The sequence below is a fragment of the Arvicanthis niloticus genome, chromosome 6 (genome assembly GCF_011762505.2).
Source record: "Arvicanthis niloticus isolate mArvNil1 chromosome 6, mArvNil1.pat.X, whole genome shotgun sequence".
NCBI classification, from domain to species: domain Eukaryota; kingdom Metazoa; phylum Chordata; class Mammalia; order Rodentia; family Muridae; genus Arvicanthis; species Arvicanthis niloticus.
In genome coordinates, this window is record NC_047663.1 from 53334170 (window position 1) to 53352685 (window position 18516).

Genomic DNA, 18516 nt, shown 5'->3' on the forward strand with positions numbered 1-18516 from the left:
GTGTGATCCTGGAGAGGTCACTTGGCCTCTCTCATCTCCAGTTTCTTCACTTGAAATTTAGATATTAACAAAGTAGTGTGTGCTGGACGGTCCACTTAAGAATCTGAAGGAAGGGGGCTGGAGAGATGAGAATGGGGCTGGAGAGATGGCTCAGCAGTTAAGAGCACTGGCTGCTCTTCTAGAAGACCCAGGTTTGATTCCCAGCACCCACATGGCAGCTCACAACCATCCACAACCCCAATCCCAGGAGCTCTGATGCCCCCTTCTGGCCTCTGTGGGCACAGATACACATGCATTCAAAACACTTATAAAATTAAAAATTAAAAAATGAGTCTGGAGGAAGATCCTCAGCCTAGAAAGAGCAATTCAGGCACTAAACACCATGGCAGCAGGGACAGCTGACAGTTCCTGGGGTTCCTAGTTGGTCAGTGACTGGAATGTGTGGTTATGGGTGAGTGCAGTAGGAGGGGGTGGGTCAGGGTGGATGTTCCTTGCCCTGTTTCTCCCTCCCCCAAGAATACTCACACAGTGGAACTTCGGTGGCTCCTAATGGGCAGGCCCTGCTCAGCCCTCACCAGCCGCTGGTAGGAGATTCCTGTGGACCAACAGACAACACAGAAGAGAGGGTAAGTAGGTTTTGGTCCCAGGCAATGTCATCCTGAGCCTCTTACAAGCCAGGTTCTGGGCAATCAGGCTGGGAGTGCCCCATGAGACTCCAGACAAACATTTAGAAGACAGTTGCTATTTGGCCCTAGGGCAAGTGCTTTGTTTCCGTAGACTGGTCACTTCACCTGTGATACACCAGTGACCTTAGTCTTCACATCAAAGCCACCCCTAGCCTCTCTGGCTGCCCTCTGTCTTTTCTTGACCATTTGTCCAGGCCCTGTCCCTAGATTGGGAACAGGCAGCAGGAGACAAAGGGATGTGTTTGTTAGAGCCCTCATGTCCTATTCTGTTCTTTTCCCTCCTGACCTTGGGCAGACAGATCATTTACCCTGGTCCTCAATTCCTCTTGAAGAGACAGCTTGAGGAGACGCCTCTGTAGCTGCTCATTCATAGCTTAGTCCCCTGGCCCACCTGGGATGCACCAGCTTGGCCTTCCTGAGAGGTAGAATGTCATGAGAGGGAGCAGTCAGGCCCAAGAGGCTGCCAAGTAATTCCTAGGACCCATAGTGTCACTAACGTGCCTTCCTGCAGTGGGGGGAGGGTGTGTGTGTGCCAGGCACCCATCAACCTCCATGCTCAGCCTCAGATGAGCCAGGCAGCATCCTTCCACTCTCCTCTTCTCTGATTGGCTTCTCACACCTTGGGGACCTAGGTCTCGCCTAGTGCCCTAGTGCTGTGCTTTCTCTGATAGTCCCCAGCAGAGTCTGTCTCCCTCCCTCTCCTGTGACTTCAAACACACTGAAAGGAAACAATATTCAGGAATAGGCGCAAGGAAATCCCTGCTGGGCACAAGGCACCCCTGGCTGGGACTAAGTTAAGGAGCAGGAGGGAATTCCCCTCGGATACAGGAAAGCCAAGAAGCTGTAAACACAAAGGCCATGAATTTTGTTTGGTAAGCGACAGGAAATTACCAATTCATGTTTTTCTAACTTGGGACCTAATTGATTTAATTGTTGGCCTTTTGTGTGATGTTGGCTTTCTATAATTGCCACAGACGCTAATGTTAGGTCTTCTTTGCTAATAGCATCCTTAAAACAGTAGCTGTTATTCTTAGAATTTGGGACGCCATCTAGTGGCCATTCAGATACATTGCAAAGATGAATTCAATCCTACCACACCCCTGCCCATATGACATCCGTGCAACATAGACAAGCAAATCTTCTGTTGACTTTATTTCCTACTCTCTCTCTCTCTCTCTCTCTCTGTGTGTGTGTGTGTGTGTGTGTGTGTGTGTGTGTGTGTGTGTGTGTGTGTGTGTGTGCACGTGAGAGTGTGCGCTTCGCTGGGTAGAATCCAGGGCCTTGAATTTCTAGCTATCTCTCCAGCTCTACTTAATGTTGTTTTCATTTTGTGGATTTTTTTCATGTGTATGTGTATGCTTGTCTGAAGGTTTATGGCCCCATATTTATTGTGTATGCTTGTGGGGGTCAGGGGTTGGCAGAGGGTGTCTTTTTCAGTTGTTCTCTACCATATAAAGGGAACCAGTATCTCGCACTTGAACTCAAGAGCTTGCTGCTTCTGCTAGTCTAGCCAGCCTTGCCTTGGCACTCCCCGAGTTCCAAACACTGGGATCTCAAGCAGGCTGTCATTCCCGCCCAGAAGTTACCTGGTGTGAATCAGAACTCAGGTTTTCATACTTAAATGTTAAGTGCTTTACCCACTGAGCAACAGACCCTTCAATGCTTTTAAAATGAGCAGCCCACACCCCAGAGAGTCTTCACCCCTAATGTGGTGCAGTTAGAGTGGGGGCTGCTTCCTGTTGCCTTTGTTGACCTAGGATGGACACCCCAAGCCATAAATATAAGTTCTCCAAAATGCTAGGCTATGGACTACCCAGCCCACTGCATTCCATTACAAGTTTTTTTGCCCTGGCCCCAAGCCCATCTGCCCAGCCTTTCACCACTTGCTTGTGTATGTGTCTTTTGGCTCTGGGAGACTGTTGGCATCTGTAATCCCTGTAGTTACTCTTCTTCTGTAGCATTCACGATGAGGACTACCCACCCTGTCATGTTTCTTCCTTCTGTCTGTGTGTAGGGATATTTCCAACCCCTCGTCTTGGGCTGTGGTACTGTTAGAGTGGAGGCTGCTTCCAACGTTCTCCCCTGTACTTGTTGGCTTAACTTGGCAGCACCAGGAGGGGAATATTTGGGAGGACACTGGTACATCCTGACACACACTGACCCAGAGGAAGCTGTGTTTTGATCTAATGGCCCGTCTGAACAGTCAAGACGCCCACAATTCCAAGTAGAAACACAACCATTTGATAAAACAGCCAACTTTGAAGACACCCCTCAGTGTCCTTTGACCTCTCTAGGTGACAGCCTCCAGTGCTTATCATGAGGTTTATGGGGCTTATGAAGTTTATTAGTGAGCTAAGGTCTGATCTGGAAACAACTAGCGCTGACTGACACAGGATGTGGGACTTTTCCTATATGGGAAAGTTCCCCCAAAGAAGCACAGTGGGATCTCCCAGGTATAGGGGTCACCTGTCTTGGTAGGAATAAGACATCAAGTAAATGGGAGAGGACTTCATCATGACTTTTGAAATTAAGTAGATGTGGGTTTACTGCCTAACTCCCGTTTCATTATCTAATCAATGAGCACACCCATTATTACACCAAGGGTTGTTCTGAGGCCGCATGGAACCCACGCTTGCCTTGTCAAATGTGAGCACAAAACAATGACATCTGCATCATTATCAACAACAGAAGTCCTGCTTTGATGGAGAGACCGTTCAAGGTCATTAGCTAGTACGTGCCAAAATCGAGGTCCTTGTCACACAAGCTCTGCATTCCTTCTCCCACACTTGACCGTATTGCTTGGACAGGAGAAGTGAATATGTTGGGGGTGTTATATCATTCCCTCACCCTGTAGTAGGTGGTCTGCTGAGACACAAGCCTTGAGGTTTGTGTGCTTTCAAAACTGCGGAGTGCCTCACATGTGAAGGGCCAACGACTAGGATTCCAGATCAGTCCTTAGCAGGCAAGTATGGTATTCTGTAGCACCGTGTGAGCACAGAGTCAACACTCAATAAACACATGATCTGAAACCCAAAGGGCTGTGCTTGGGGGCAGGGGGTTTGATGCCATTGGGGGTGGAGTCAGGAAAAAAAGGGAAGGCCCTACCTACTTTGATAACCAGCCCACTACCTCCATACTTAAGGAGACTACCAGCTGCTGTTTTCATAGCAACTGAGTCTCTGAAACTTTATTGGGGGAGGCCCAGATCCCCAGGTCCCTTGTCATCTCTTTTTGACTTTGACAGGACCTATCTCTGAAGGTATCAGCATCCCAGTGCTTACTGCTCCCTTCGAGATGGAAATCAACAGAATCAGTACCCATCTTCACAGACTGTCCCCAAGAGAGAGGGGGGCGGCACTGTGCTCCTGTTGTTCAGATGGGGAAGCTGAGGCTTCTGTATGCTCCACCTCCTACCAAAGGGCCATCCAGCCAATGAGTATCAGACTCTGACCTGGGATTTGGAACCAGTGGTCTGGTACTGAGCAGAAGGAACCACAGAGCTATTTGGCTGTCCTCCAATGGCTCAAATTCCCTGGCCTCTATTCCAGCCTTCTCCTACGGCTTCCCTTGGCCAAGCTCACTCCAGATGGGAAGGGTCACGCAGAAGTAAGATCCAACAGAAGTCACACTAAGACGTTCTCCAATAAGCCTACCTCCTGGTCATGTAGAAGAGGGTAACTTTGTTTAACCCACTATTTGCTGAGGACTAGGGCGTGGCTTCTGTGAAATTACAGGTTACCTATGGAGTGAGAAAAGTCACAAGTGTTTTTGTTGTTGCTGTTGCCGTTCCATAGAAATGGTCACACCTAAAGCTCTGGCCCCATCAGAAGTGTCTAAATGATGAGCTAAATGATGAGTTAGCATCTAACGTCCGTTAGTTTCTACCTAACCTTGTCAGTTTGTATCTAATGTCCTCAGTTTGAATCTTATTCTAGCTTATGTGAGAAACTTACATTCATTTCTTCTGCCTTTTTGTTTGTGGGTTTTTTTTTTTTTTTTTTGAGACAGGTTCTCACTACACAGTTTTGGCTATCCTGGAACTCACCATGTTGATCAGGCTGGCCTTGAACTTAAAGAGACCCGCCTGCCTTAGCTTCCCAAGCACTGGGGTCAAAGGCATGCACCACCATGCCTGAATACTTTCCTGCCTTTCCTGAAGCCAGCTCCACTACCTTGCTACTGGCTCAGTAACAAATGGACTCTAACTTCAATACAGGCTCAGTATATAGCTATGGGGACTTTTGAGCTGTTTGGAAGTGATTCTCCGGCGGCAGGAGAGGTCATGGTTTCCTATCCAGTCTTGTTTACCCCAAAGAGGGATGAGCAGCTCTGTGAGTGCTTCTTGCTCCTGGTATCTGACTTCTCCCTGGTCCTTAGGGTGTGTATGTGGGACCTCTCATACCAAGGACCCTCAGCAGGAAGCGGCCACCTCTGGGTCCTCCGTCCTTTGGCAAAGGGCCCGTCCTCCATTTTTATCATCAACGGCTGCTCTGTCTGGCTCTCCAACCCTAAGTTTACTGTCCCATCATCCCAAGTTCCTGCCTCTCCACCAATTTGCTGGGCTGCTGAGAACAGCACTTTTGACCAACAATCCACAAAAGTATCCCAAGGCATTGCGTGCACCCAACTAAGACTAGCCACACGGTTCTGCTTGAAAGTGGGAAGCAGTCTCTCCACAGGCGATACCCTTCCCCCGTGCAGCAATCTCCCTGAACCACTTCAAATAAAGGAGCCATTCAGTTCTGTGAGCACAGAGGCACTGTCAAGGCATCTGAAGTTTAATTTTTTTCTCTCTCGAAATTGCAAAAGGAAAGAAAAGCTTTGTCTCCTAGAAGGGGACCCTGGTCAACAGCCAGAAGCCAAAACAGGTCCAGGAAAGAGACTTTACACTGATGCTCATCTAGGATGAGCAGATAGATCAGCTGGTCGGCTGGAGAAGTGAGGCATGGACCCTTGCAAAGGAATTCACAAGCAAAATATCAATCCTGTACTTTTTAGTGCTCCTGAGTTGGGGTATAGAATGTAATGCTTCCATTAGCTTGTGTTAACTGTATATGACAGCAGTTAAATGCTCCCAATGCTAAACACAACCTAGAGTAAGTAAAAGTTACAATGGAAAAGCAAAAGGATTACAATGTATCATGTATGTGGGCTCAGTCAACTAGCTAATCAACATCTATTGATCTAAGTGCTGCTTTTTAAATGTCATTTTAAGAGATTTTATTTTATTTTTTTATGATGTGCATATATGGTGTGTGTGGGGGGGGGAGTACATAGGTGAATGCAGGTGCTCCAGATGGCCAGTAGAGGGCAACAGATTCCATGGAATTGGGGCTAAGGTGGCTCTGAGCCACAAGTGGGTGCTGGAAACTAAATTTGGATCCTCTGTGAAAGCAGTATTTGCTCTTAATTGCTGAGCCATTTCTCCAGCTTCCACCTTAAAAAACTGAATAGCATCCTACCAAAGGACTGCTACCATACACTGAACTATGGTCATTAATCAGGGTTCTGCATTGGTTAACGATCAGGAAGGACACATTTGACGAACATTCTCTCTGCTAAATCTTTGCACAGCCACGGCTAGTCTTCTGGATTGAGTTTCAAGAATGAAATGGTGGTGTATAAGGGTGATGCTGGAGCCGGCCCTGGTCTCTTTCCCATCAACACTGGTATTTTCAGTCTTTTAAAAGTCATCCGGGGCTGGTGAGATGGCTGAACAGTTAAGAGCACTGACTACTCTTCAGGAGGTCATGTATTCAAATCTCAGCTCATAACCATCTGTAATGAGATCTGATGCCCTCATATGGGTGTCTGAAGACAACTACAGTGGACTTTGGGCCAGAGCGAGTGGGGCCTGGAGTGAGTGGGGGCTGGAACGAGCAGAGAGAGAGAGAAGGGAAGGGGGGGGGAAAGTCCTTCCATTTGAAAAGGAAGACTGTGTCTCCCTCTAATTCTGCATCTGCTTCACTCCTAGAGAGCACTGTTGAGCCACTCAGGGTCCTTTCTGAAGCATATGAATCATATATATTCAATATATAATCGATATATTATCAATATAAAAATATTTATACTTTCACTGGTGCATCTGACAATTTTTAAAACTGACGCAAAAGAACCTTCCATAAGTCTGAAGTAATTTCTACCACCACATATAAATATATACATTTATTTTGTCATTTGTGTTCCTCTTTTAAGTCTTCAGTTCGACACTTCTAAATCCTCACGGCTCTCTGTGGCTTTATCTTCAGAATGTGCTTAGCCACTCTGCTGCAGTCCAGGTTCACAGTCCCGATTTTTCTTCCACGATTTTTATTCTCTTGTTTTCCATGCTTAAATATTTTACTTATCTGTAAGTTATTTTATGTTTAAGATGGAACTTCATTAAAAATTTTTTTTTATTGAGACAGAGTTTCTCTATGTAGCCCTGGCTGGCCTGGAACTCATTATTATAGACCAGGCTAGCCTCAGACTCACAGACATCCACCTACCTCTGCCTCCAGAATGCAGAGGTCAAAGGTGGGCACCACCAATGCTCTGCTGAATTAGAATTTTAACTCATTTCTAAAATGATCTACCAGTTACCCTGATACTACTTATTAAGTGACTGATCTTTTTAAATACCTGGTCTGAGGATACCTCTTTACTATATCATAGCTTTTTTGTATTTAATTTGATTCTAGATATTGCCTTCAGTTCTATTGATCTATCTCTATACCAATAAGTGCTATTTTAATAACTTTAGCATTCTGAAAGACCTAGTGATGCAGATACTTCCTTCTCAGTCTCTTCTAAGAACACACAAATAAACGCATAGCAAATGAACAATTAAATATGTCTGTAGTCTATTGATAATTTCAGATAAGTTTTAGTTGATCCAGTTTAAATGATCTTGGTACTTTGATTTGGTTACATTATTTCCATGATACCTGATGTTATTATGATATTGGTGCAATCCCATAATGTATCTCGTCAATTAACAGTCTTTTAGTTAATGCTGACTTCTCTGAGGTTATTCACATTTCTTATTTTCTATTTTTTTTTTAGGTTTTTGTCTTTGTTGTATCCCTCCTCCTTCTGTGCCTCCCTCCTTCCATTTCTTCCCCCTCCTTCCCTCTCTGTCTCCATCTCTTTCTTCTTTAAGCAGGATTTACCTCCTTAGCTCAGGCTGGCTCTCACACTTGTAACAATGTTCCTCCTACCTCTGCCTCCAGCGTCCTGGACCTTTTCCTCCTAGGTGGGGCTGGTAAACGGGGAAGTTTAATCTGCCTTTTCTAGCTCCAAGTTTCTCGTCCACATGATTCTCTCACACTTAGATAAGCAATTGGGTGTTATAAAATTAAAATGTTATCTCTTCCAGATGAAGACACATTTTTGGTTCTCTTTTGCATAGGCAAAATACATATACGGAAAACCAGAACGACGCTCAGCTTCAATGGAAATGTTTGTAGCATTTCCCTTGGGCTGTTGCCATATTAAAAACACTTCTGTAGCAATAGTTTCCATATATTGAGGGATTCTGAATATCAAGGGAGAGTGTTGACACTAAGCAAATGCTTTAGAGGAATCTATCAAAATGACTTCCCTGAAATAGAACCGTGGTGAATTCCTGTGTTCTAAGCAGTCTCTCAGGAAATCAGACTCAGTATTCTTCCTCTTGCTGTAACACGGCTTACTTATGAGTCTCATTTAAAAACAGCGTTTGCACCATTTGCCTCAGTAGGAAAGGGTGCTCGCTGCCAGGCCTGATGACCTGAATTTGATCCCCAGGACCCACACGGTGGAAGTAGAGAACTGTCACCAAGCTGTCCTCTGACCTCCACATGCACACCAAGGCACACGTGTGCACCACTACCCTTACACAAAATACATAAGTGTGGTTTCAAACAGCAGCCTCAACTTCTCAAGAACTCTTGCTTTTCAGATCCTAAGTATGAAAGATCCTGGGAACATGAAGTCTTTGTCCACACTTGTCAGGACAGCCATCAACCCTTCCAGTCTTAGCAGCAGGCGCTATCCCTGGGAAAGTCACTCCTGCAACTGCCTATTTGCTCCCAGGGCAAAGAGAGCAGATCTCATCATTATCCTGGAGACTTCTCTGAGTGGCCTGAACAGCCTTGGCAACCCCTTAGCTAATCAGAGGTTCTCAACCTTCCTAATACCGTGACCCTTTGTTCCTCATGTCCTGGTGACCCCAACCATAAAATCATTCTCATTGCTACTTCATGACTGTAATTTTGCTATCGTTATGAATCATAATGTAAATATTTTTGGAGATGGAGGTTTGCCGTAGGGGTTGAGACCCACAGGCTAAGAACTGCTGTCCTAGCTAATCAGAATAGAGGTACAGGCCTGTGATGGCTTCCCTGAACAATTCCACCCTTAAATAACTTCCCATATTGACTGCCTTAATGTGTGTGAGTGCAACCATCTGGTGCTGGTTAAGTATACTGTAAAGAACACATGCCACGTTCCTTACCATGGCGCGGGCAAGGGTGAAGTGTGCCATATGTGAAAAACTGTTCCGGAAGGGCTAATTATTCTGATCATGTGGTCCCTGGTCCCCTTGGTACTCACCTGGGGCCTTGAGCTCAGTATCAATGAAGGTGAGCATCTCTCTGCAGATGCTGCAGTAGGGAACTGGCCAGGTCAGGAAGCAGTGGTAGGTGCTGGCTGCCTTCAGCAGGAGGTCTGAGTCTGGTGGGAAGTGTGGTGTCTAGGATGGAAGGGGGACAGTAAGAAGTGTATATGTATCCAAGTGGTAGTGGTGCATGCCTTGAATCCCAGCACTCAGTAGGCAGAGGCAGACGGATCTCTGTGAGTTCAAGGCCAGTCTGGTCTTCAAAATGAGTTCCAGGATATATGTATACGTGTATGTGTGTATGTGATATATATATATATATATATATATATATATATATATATATGTATAAATAGTATAGAAACTCTGTCTTGAAAAAAGAAAAGAAGTGAACAGGTAAGGAAGATTCATTTGTATTCCCAGGGCAGTTTCTGCTCCCTTTCTGGAATTTCCCACAAAGGACACACACTTCCGGGGAGCAGTACATCCCAGGACAAGATCAGGGAAAACTGAACTATGGACAGACACGATGGTGCCCAGAGCTTCTCTGTAGCAATGGGCCTTGTTTTCATAAAGTAGAGTCTCAGTAGCCCAGGATGGCCTTGAGTTCGTCACCACCTCTCAAGTGTTGATTTTATGCAGTGCTGAGGATCGAACCTGGGGCCTCATGCTTGCTAGGTAAGTGCTCTTCCCACCGAGCCACACACTCAGCCCATAAACCACAGTTTTTCCAATACTTGAGGAAGCCTCTCTGAAAAGTTGTCAGCTCAGAGGTCATTGTAAATGGTGACATGGCTTCTACTCCTTTTGAGGAACCATATGCTATTCATATGTAAATATCCTCATGAGAGGTAAATAGTTTTATTCTTTGGGTGGACTGAGTTCAGTACCCCAGCAGTCATTTGGTTCAGCAGACTGGTGAGGGAAAGTCCCATCACATAAAGCTGACCCATAGGGTGAAAGATGAGCTGGATATAAAAGTCCCTCAACATGAGTTCTCATGACCACACTATGACATGGCTCCTTCGTGGAAGCCAAGAGATAGATACCATGGCAAACATCTATTTGACCAGAGGCCTCCCAGAGTGGTGCTCTGGAGGGATCAGAAGGTCTCAACCCATCTCAAGTGTCATGGCTCCCAGGTTTCTGTTTATTCTTAGAGAGGTGAGGCCTGTGGCCCAGGTAGAGCCCACTCTTCCCTCTCCCCTCTCAGCTCCTGGTGGCCCAGCTGTACTTACACAGAGGACAGTGGAATAGAAGAGCAGAGCCAGCGGGGCAAGGAGGTCATAGGTGCCCTTCTCCTGGACCTGTAGAGATGAGAGGGAGTCAAGGTCTCTTGACCACTGTACCACTTGTGGGTGGGAGGCATACAGAATGACCTCCAGCTCTTCCGTGCCGACATCAGCAGATTAATTCAGACATTTCCTTCTTTCTCCCTTCTCTTTCCCAACTTGCTAGAGACCTTTGACAAAACCCTCCCAGTGGCAGTGGGTCCTTTATATATGAGTTTGGGAGCTAAGCACTCCAGAGGGGAGTGTGGCTCTTGAATTGGTTTGCCTGTGATCAGCAAGCAAAGGCACCAGGTAAATCTGATACCAGGATGGTGGCCGTGAACGCTGTAGTCAGTGACAGGCTTAAATGATGAACTTTCTTCTCAGGGGTAACCAGCTAAGAGAGAGAATCACCTTCACAACTCAAAAAGACAAACAACTTAAAAGAGAATCCTCCATGAAACAGCTTGAGTCACTTTGGGGACTTGGCTCATTGTAGAACCTCAGCCAGCTCAGGATGACCTACACTCTTCAGCCATGGAAGCCTGCACATGGGGCTGTCAGAGGAGGCCTTGGATGCCTTTCCTTGTCTCTGTTGCTGTGGGTCCTTCTGAGGAAAGGAACTCAGTGAAGCTTGCTCCCTGCCTCCGCTTCCCGCCTTCTGGTCTATTCCCTGACTACCAGTAGCATCATCATCCTAAGCCGTAGCTCGATCTCAGGTTCATGTTTACACAGGACAGGACTCTCAGTGCAGGAGCATAGCAAACAGGATCCCAGGGTTGGGCAAGCCCTCTGCGTGGTCTGGGTGCCTTAGAGCTGACCTAAGTCCCGACTCTACAAGGTCAATGCCTGCTGTGCTCATCAGCGTCTGGCGCATCCTCACCTCTTGGGTCTTCTGTAGGATCTGTTCCAGGAGGATGAGGAAGTGGCCTGGGTCCCTGCTGACCAGCTCCTGTAGGCTCCAGCAGTTCAGACACAGCCCGGCTAGACAGGGGGCAAGTTAGGCCAGTGATTAGTTTCACTCTCTCTGGTTAGCTACCGGCAGTGCAGTAGAGAAAGGGGTTTGTTTATTCCAGAACCTTGCTATGGAAGAGTATACCTGAATATTTCTTTCTAAACTGAGTCTTGGAGAAATGGCATCAGTCAAAGCCCCAAGTGCTATCAGGACATGTAAAGCCAGAACTGGTGGCACAGGTCTGGAAGCCCAGAATTTGGGAAGCTGAGGCAGTTGAATCATAATCTCAGGGGCACCGTAGGCTATGTAATTCAAGGCTAGCCTGGGATATATACTGAGTAGCAACAACAATGATGATAACAAAAGAAAAAAGTCCACAAGACATAAGGACCTGTGTCTTATCCCTGGATCTGAGGTTGCTCCTCAGCCATTGGGGTTGTTGACCGAAGCTAGGATCCTTTAGAGGCCAAAGAACCTGCTGAGACTCTGCCCCTGCACCTTTGGGTGCAGCAATGGTTCCAACAGTTGTCCCTGCCCAGATTTCCTATAGTGGGTGCCAATTCCTACCGGATGCAAGAAAGTTGGGGCAGAGGTAAAAATTGCTCCAAGACAAGAGCCCCACCCCAGTCCCAAGGGTGCCGAGTCCGAGACAGTCATGCGGCTTCCCAAGACTGCTTGGCAGAGGAGCCCAGGGAGGAAGGGGAAGCTCGACTCACAGAGTTGAAAAGCTCTGAGCCCTTGTCACCAGGACTTCCTTAAAGTGCTGGTTCCTGATTTTCCTGAACTCAGCAAGGGCAAACCCCTAAAAATTAAAGAGGTGATCACAGGGACAGGGCTGATTCTGTGGGGTGGGGAATGAGCACAGCAGGCAGTGGAAGGGGACATGGCCTTCATGAAGCTGGGGGTCCATGCTTCCTCGGTATGTGGGTGCTTTTCAAAACCCTGGAAGCTCCTAGAAGTGTATCCATGTGCCTATGTGCCTATAGTTTTTTGTCTAGCACGCATGAGATGTCAGGTTCAACATTTAGTACTGAAAAAAAAAAAAAAAAGAAGAAGAAGAAGAAAGAAAGGGGAAAGACCAACCCAGCAAACAGAGAAAAGCATCAGTGTAGAAGTCAGATATTTCCTTATTTCTTAATGATGCTTGGCCCCAACACTATGTAAACTTTGGCTATATCAAAGCCTGGGGAGGCAGGAAGGACAAACGTTCTTCACTGACTATTACTCTGTGCCACTATGGTGTGAGGCTCGCACACACATTCTCTCTGCCCAGCTGCCCAGCTTCTAGCCATTCTTATTTCCGTTATCCACTGGGCTCTCACAAGGACAAGTGGATTATACAAGGTTGTATAGTCAGTGAGAATCTTAATCCAAATCTATCTAATTCCAAAAGACAGAAAAAGCTGTCCACGGAGGCAACATCTGAGCTGAGACCAGCATAAGACCAGCATAAGGGGCCAGTTTCCAGAGAAGAGATCCAGGAAGCAAGCACAGAGGTTCTGAATGAAACCTTCATCTGAGGTTCTGGAATGTCTCCCAGTTCCCCAGACCTACCTGACCAGGGAGCAGAATGGTGTCCGAGGCTCAGTCCATGCAAGCATCGCTCCAGAGCATGCTGGATGCGGTCCTCTGTGCACGTTGTGGATGCTGGCTGCATCCTGAGTCATTGCCTGCATGGGAATGGACAGACATCGGTCAGCTTGTTGGGCTCCCTTCCTAGAGAACACTATGCTAGGGGAGCCCTCAACCCAGCAGCACCGTAGTAAAACTGGCAGACACTCACAGCCCACTTGGGTGCTGTGGGTACTGCACAAGGAGGCTCCCAGCTGTCTACAGGGAGGGAACAGCTTCCAGAAGGTTCATCTGTGTGGCAGGAGAGGGCATTCACGGGGTAGCATGGCGGTGGAGAAAAAGAGAGTTCCAGGATGGGAACAGAGTGGGAAATGGGACATGCCTATTCACCAGGCAGTAGGGAGTGTTACCAAGTGCCCGGGAAATGCCCAGGGATATCTAGAGAATGGCCAGACCTCAAACATCTGGGCAAGGGACCTCCAGTGTGGAATCAAAACCACATGGGATGTTTTCTTGTGAATTTCCAGACCTGTGTCTCCTACAGGGGTGGGGCTGCAGGATCTCCCTCCACATGCTTGACACCACAATGCCACTGCGAGGGCTAGAACAAGGGTGGGGTCTCATCTCACATGTTGCCTCACCCCTATCCCATACAATCTCTGCTCAGATGCCCAGGTCCTTTCTGCCTTGAATATTTTGCAGTCTATCCAAAGCCCTTGCCCAGTGTCCATCTACATTTTCCTGAGGCCCAGCTGGCCCAACTAGAGGGCCACAAGGAGGGGACTTCAGGACTGTTTTTAACACCAGGTGGGAAACCGAGAGTCTCCAAAAGGGCTAACCCCATGTTTTAGTTCTGGTGAGGGCTCTCTGGGTCCTTTGGAAACTATGGCTGGCAGCTTGGCACCATGATTAAGCCAGGTTGTAGCCTCCATCAGATTGAGACCCAAATTGAACTCTGATTTTTGCTAGTCATGAGGTTTGTAGCAAACGCCTGAGTTTCCCCCAGACCTCAGTTTGCTCATCTGTGAAGTGGAGATGGTGATGGTGCAGATGTCAAGAGGCTGTGGGGAGCACACAGGACCCCAGCTGAGCATCTGCTGTGAGACCACGCAACCATCTCTGCCACACTTGCCTGTCCTCGGGGATTTATCTCACTGCAGATACTGTCCCTGGGCCTGTCAGGCCAGGTCATCCGGGAAACTGAGGAAGTGTTGGAACAGTTCTGCGGATCTGAGGACTAACCAGGAAACCAGAAGAGGAAGCAGAACCTCCAAACTGAGCCATGCAAACAACATGCAAAGAGGGATAAACTCCCCAACGCAGATCCAGATGCACAGATCTCAGTCTTAATCTAGGCAAATCTTCCTGCCTCCCCATCTGGAGGGGAGTACAAGCAACCCCTGAAAAGTAAGCTCTTTGTGAGCTGTTCCACCAATGTCCCTAGAGACTGATTCATCATAAAACTGGGATGACATGGCAGCACCCATGAACCATGCCATCTTCCATTTCCTGACCACCTACTGTGTGCCAGGGACAGAGCAGGCACGAGTTCCTGGGTGGAAGACATTGACTCCAACAATCATACAAAGGGGGACTCCTGGAAGATGACATATGCTATAAAGAGTGGGTGGTGCTGGGAGAGGGACAGCTGGCCAGCCCACACAGTAGGTTGTTTAGGCCAAAGGGGGACTTAGGGTCAGATAGGGACACCTACGGTTAAGTGAGGGGAAGAGTATTTCAGAAAGAGGAGATAGTATTGTCGAGATCTGGGTGTCAGAATGAGCTTGCCAAGGACCTAGACCCTGGAGCAGGGTGTCAGGACACTGGGCTTGCCTGGAACACAGCCTGACCTGGGTTCCATAGCCCTGGATGCTGGGACGGTGAGCTGAGTTAAGAAGAATTCTCACAGTTCAACTGTTCATGATCAAGCCCCTGAATGTTATCCTTGGTGATGTCGTGATGCCTCAAGGTATCAAGCCTTTTTAGAACTGCTGCAACATTTGCCTTCAAACTATGTAGAATACACTGCCCCCAGACAGATAAGGCAGTTTCCTGAGCTCAGCTCTTTCATCCTGGGCTGTGCTGGTACGCAGCGAAGCTGAATGACCGTGGGAGTAAGACCTGTGATGAGCGGCTGATCTCTGTGACAATCCAAACACTAGCTCCCATACATCTACATCATGTCTATCAGCCGGGAGCTGACAGCACCTGCCGATGGAACAGTAGAAACCTTCATGCACACAACTCTAGAGACACAACCTAGCCTTTGTCTTCATAGCTGTTCCCCCATTAATCCTAGGCCAAGTTCTTGAGGGAGGGATAGGAAGTTACCTCAGCTGGTCCTTTGTGGGGCAAGTAGACCATGCCACCAAACAGAAGACCTGGTAAGGTTGAAGCAGGTTCAAACCCCCTGGAATTCTCATAATTGAGAACAGCAGGTGTTGGAACCAACTTCCAGCCAGGGTCCACCTGTCCTGGAACACATAACCACAGCATCCTATTAGTGGACCATGACAACTGGTCATGTAGCATAAAAACCTAGAGTTCTCCATGTTAATGAGGTGTCTACATACTCCCCTGAGTGTTTGGCCAATGAGCTTCCCTTCCTGGGCATCCCTTTCTGAGAAAGGTATTTAATCCCTGCTTCACCCCTTAGTAAGACACATGCATTCACATCCATCATGAATAAAGCAGTTTGGACAAGCAAGGACCATCTTCATCAAGGGTTGCCATGGGTTGAGGAGGTTTGGGGGTGGGAGGGGCCATCGTCATAAAGAACTGTGTCTAAATCTCCCAGAGAAGACCTTCTTTTTCAGCCCCTCTGTACTATCGGCATCCACTCAGAACCAAACCAGATTCTGCCCTGTCCCCAGTTCAGCTATCCCCTTTCTGCCTGGTGCATGAACCATTCTCAACTCCTCTCAGTTCCCAGCTGTGTCTGGGTACACAGGAGATGGAGAACCACGGCATCCATCCCAGCCCCCGCTGTTTCTCACCAGGAAGAACATAGGCTGGAACCTCTATCATGGGTTCTGCCTTCCCTGAGAAGCATGTTTCCCTGAGTGCTCCGGCATCCCAGTGGCAAGGCAGACACACAGCCCACTGCCCAACAGTCCTTCAGTTTCCACAAGAGGAACATGGAAGCTGGAGGGGATACAGAGCCTGCTCTAGGCCACCAGGAGCATGGTAGGACTATAGGGAAGTCATACTGCTCCCAAGAGCTTGGCGGGCAAGTAGGACTTTCCATTTTCCCTAGCTGTGGCTAAACCTCAACCCCAAGTTCAAAGTGCTAAATGCCCTACATTCCAAAGTTCCATGGAGAGGTAGCTCAGTGGTTAAGAGCACTTGCTGTTCTTGCAAAAGATCTAATTTCAGTTCCCAGGACCCATACCAAGCTGCTCACAACCACCTGCCACCCCAGCTCCAGGGGGATCCAACACGCCTAGTCTCTATGGGCACCTGCATTCACATACACATACTCACATGTAAACACAGAATGTATAGTTAAAGAAATGTTTAAAGTTCCAGAAGGCACTTGGACAGTGGCTGCAACTATCTCGGTGCTGTCTGCAGGGACCTGGAACAGCCGTGTGTGTACTCATCACCGTAAGACTGCAAAGGGGGAAGGGTCTGGAAGGTGCACACACCCTCTAAAGGCAAGGGTTAGAGGGATCTGAAAAGAGTGCTTGAGAATATGAGTTTCCTACCAGGAGAGACACCATCAAGTCATCAGGAACATTGTCAGGAAAACAGGGAAGAGGCAGAGGGACAGATTGCAAGTCCACTGTGTGGGTATTGGGACACCAGGAGACAGCTGGGCTTAAGCAGTTTTGGGTGGGAAAACCCAGTAGTAAGAGGTGGGAGGTTGGACCACCTCTGCGGAACAGTAGCAAGAAAGGAGAAAAAGATGGGCAATTAGTGTCACGGAGGAGTAGAATACCTTGCCTGAGGTTGCACAGCTTAGAGGTAGTGTTTTAGTTTGGGTTTTACTGCTGTGAACAGACACTGTGACCAAGGCAAGGACAACACTTAATTGGCTGGCTTACAGGTTCAGAGGTTCAGTCCATCATCAAGGTGGGAACATGGCAGCATCCAGGCAGGCATGGTGCAGGAGGAGCTGAGGGTTCTACATCTTCATCTAAAGGCTGCTAGCAGAACTCTGACTTCTAGACAGCTAGGACAAGGGTATTAAAGCCCATGCTCACAGTGACACACCTACTCCAACAAGGCCACACCCTCTAATCATGCCACTCCCTGGGCCGAGCATATACAAACCATCACAAGTAGCAAAGCCAGGACGCAAACCCAGAGAGTCAGGTTCTTAACTCTGCACACACCATCCCCCAGTAAATCAGATGCAGTTAGAAAAGAGAGAAAACCAATGCACGTCTCTACTCCAAGGGAAAACTCAGTTCCTCAGATTTTGCTTAAAGAGGTTGACATTTCTAGTTTCTTGAGCTCTGACGTGTCTGTCTACACCAGCTGCCCAGCCCAGCCTGCCTCTTCCAGAAAATGGACCCCCTCTTATTATTCAGAAGAGGACACCCTGCATATGGTGGTATACTGTGCCCTGCCTCTCCAGCCTGAGGGATGGATAGCCGTGTGAACTTGGTGTTAAGTCATCCCTCTGCCCTGAATAATGGACAAGCTGGTGTTGCTGGGAGACTAGTGTGGGTCACCTTTGCCTTACACTGTCTTGATGCAAAGGTGAGACACAAATGAGCCTCCGCAGCCACCATGTTTTCTTCTGCCATTCCTTTGTCCTTACACATATCAGAGTCCAGCATCCTGGTCTTCTGCTAGCAGCCTTCCCCAGTGTCAACAGCACCCTTCTCCAGTACCTGCTGATCCAAGGCTTCATCCTTCTTCCTGTGGATCCTTTGGTGGTCTCTGGTTCTAAGGAAACAACCAGGGTCTTCTCTTTGAAAGAGCCAGATATCCTCTGAGCCCAGGGCAGAGTTTCTGATAGGCTGGGCTCCCTGGAATATTGCAGTCATCTAAGATGTTGGTCTAGGCTCTTAAGAGCTAGGACCTGGGGCTGGATAGATGGCTCAGTGGTTACCAGTACTGACTTTCCAAAGGACCAGATTTCAATTGCCAACTCTCACATGTGGCTCAAAATCATCTGTATCTCTAGTTCCGTGGCTCCAAGAACCTCTCTTCTAGCCTTCCTGGACAACAGGCATGCGCGTGGTATACAGACAGATACACATGCAGACAAAGCACCCATAAACTTAAAAATGAATGGATGACTTTTAAAAAACAAGTTAGGAGGTACTGAATGCTTGGCCTGGGGAACCTGAGGGAAGCAATAGAGGTCCAGTGGAGGAGCCCCTCAATCATACAGAGATGAGAGTAGGGTGGGTTCATCCAGAGCCTAGTGGGTCAGGTCAGCCCCTGTGCTCCACACCTGACCCGCACGAGGCTCATTCTGACACGATGACTCAGTGACAT

At 47.8% G+C, this 18516-nt stretch overlaps 1 protein-coding gene across 5 annotated transcripts in view; it reads right to left on the minus strand.

The window, feature by feature from the left end:
- Pik3r5 (phosphoinositide-3-kinase regulatory subunit 5) overlaps positions 1-18516 on the minus strand; it is a 66873-nt gene that overhangs the window by 11355 nt on the left and 37002 nt on the right. For all 5 annotated transcript variants that reach the window (XM_076936577.1, XM_034506252.2, XM_076936575.1 and 2 more), the window contains exons 2-6: positions 13045-13160; positions 11419-11519; positions 10503-10571; positions 9261-9399; positions 526-595 (exon numbers count right to left, since the gene is read on the minus strand). In XM_076936577.1, coding sequence (XP_076792692.1) covers positions 526-595; positions 9261-9399; positions 10503-10571; positions 11419-11519; positions 13045-13147 — 482 coding nt within the window. In that variant the 5' untranslated portion in view covers positions 13148-13160. The remainder of the gene's footprint in view (positions 1-525; positions 596-9260; positions 9400-10502; positions 10572-11418; positions 11520-13044; positions 13161-18516) is intronic.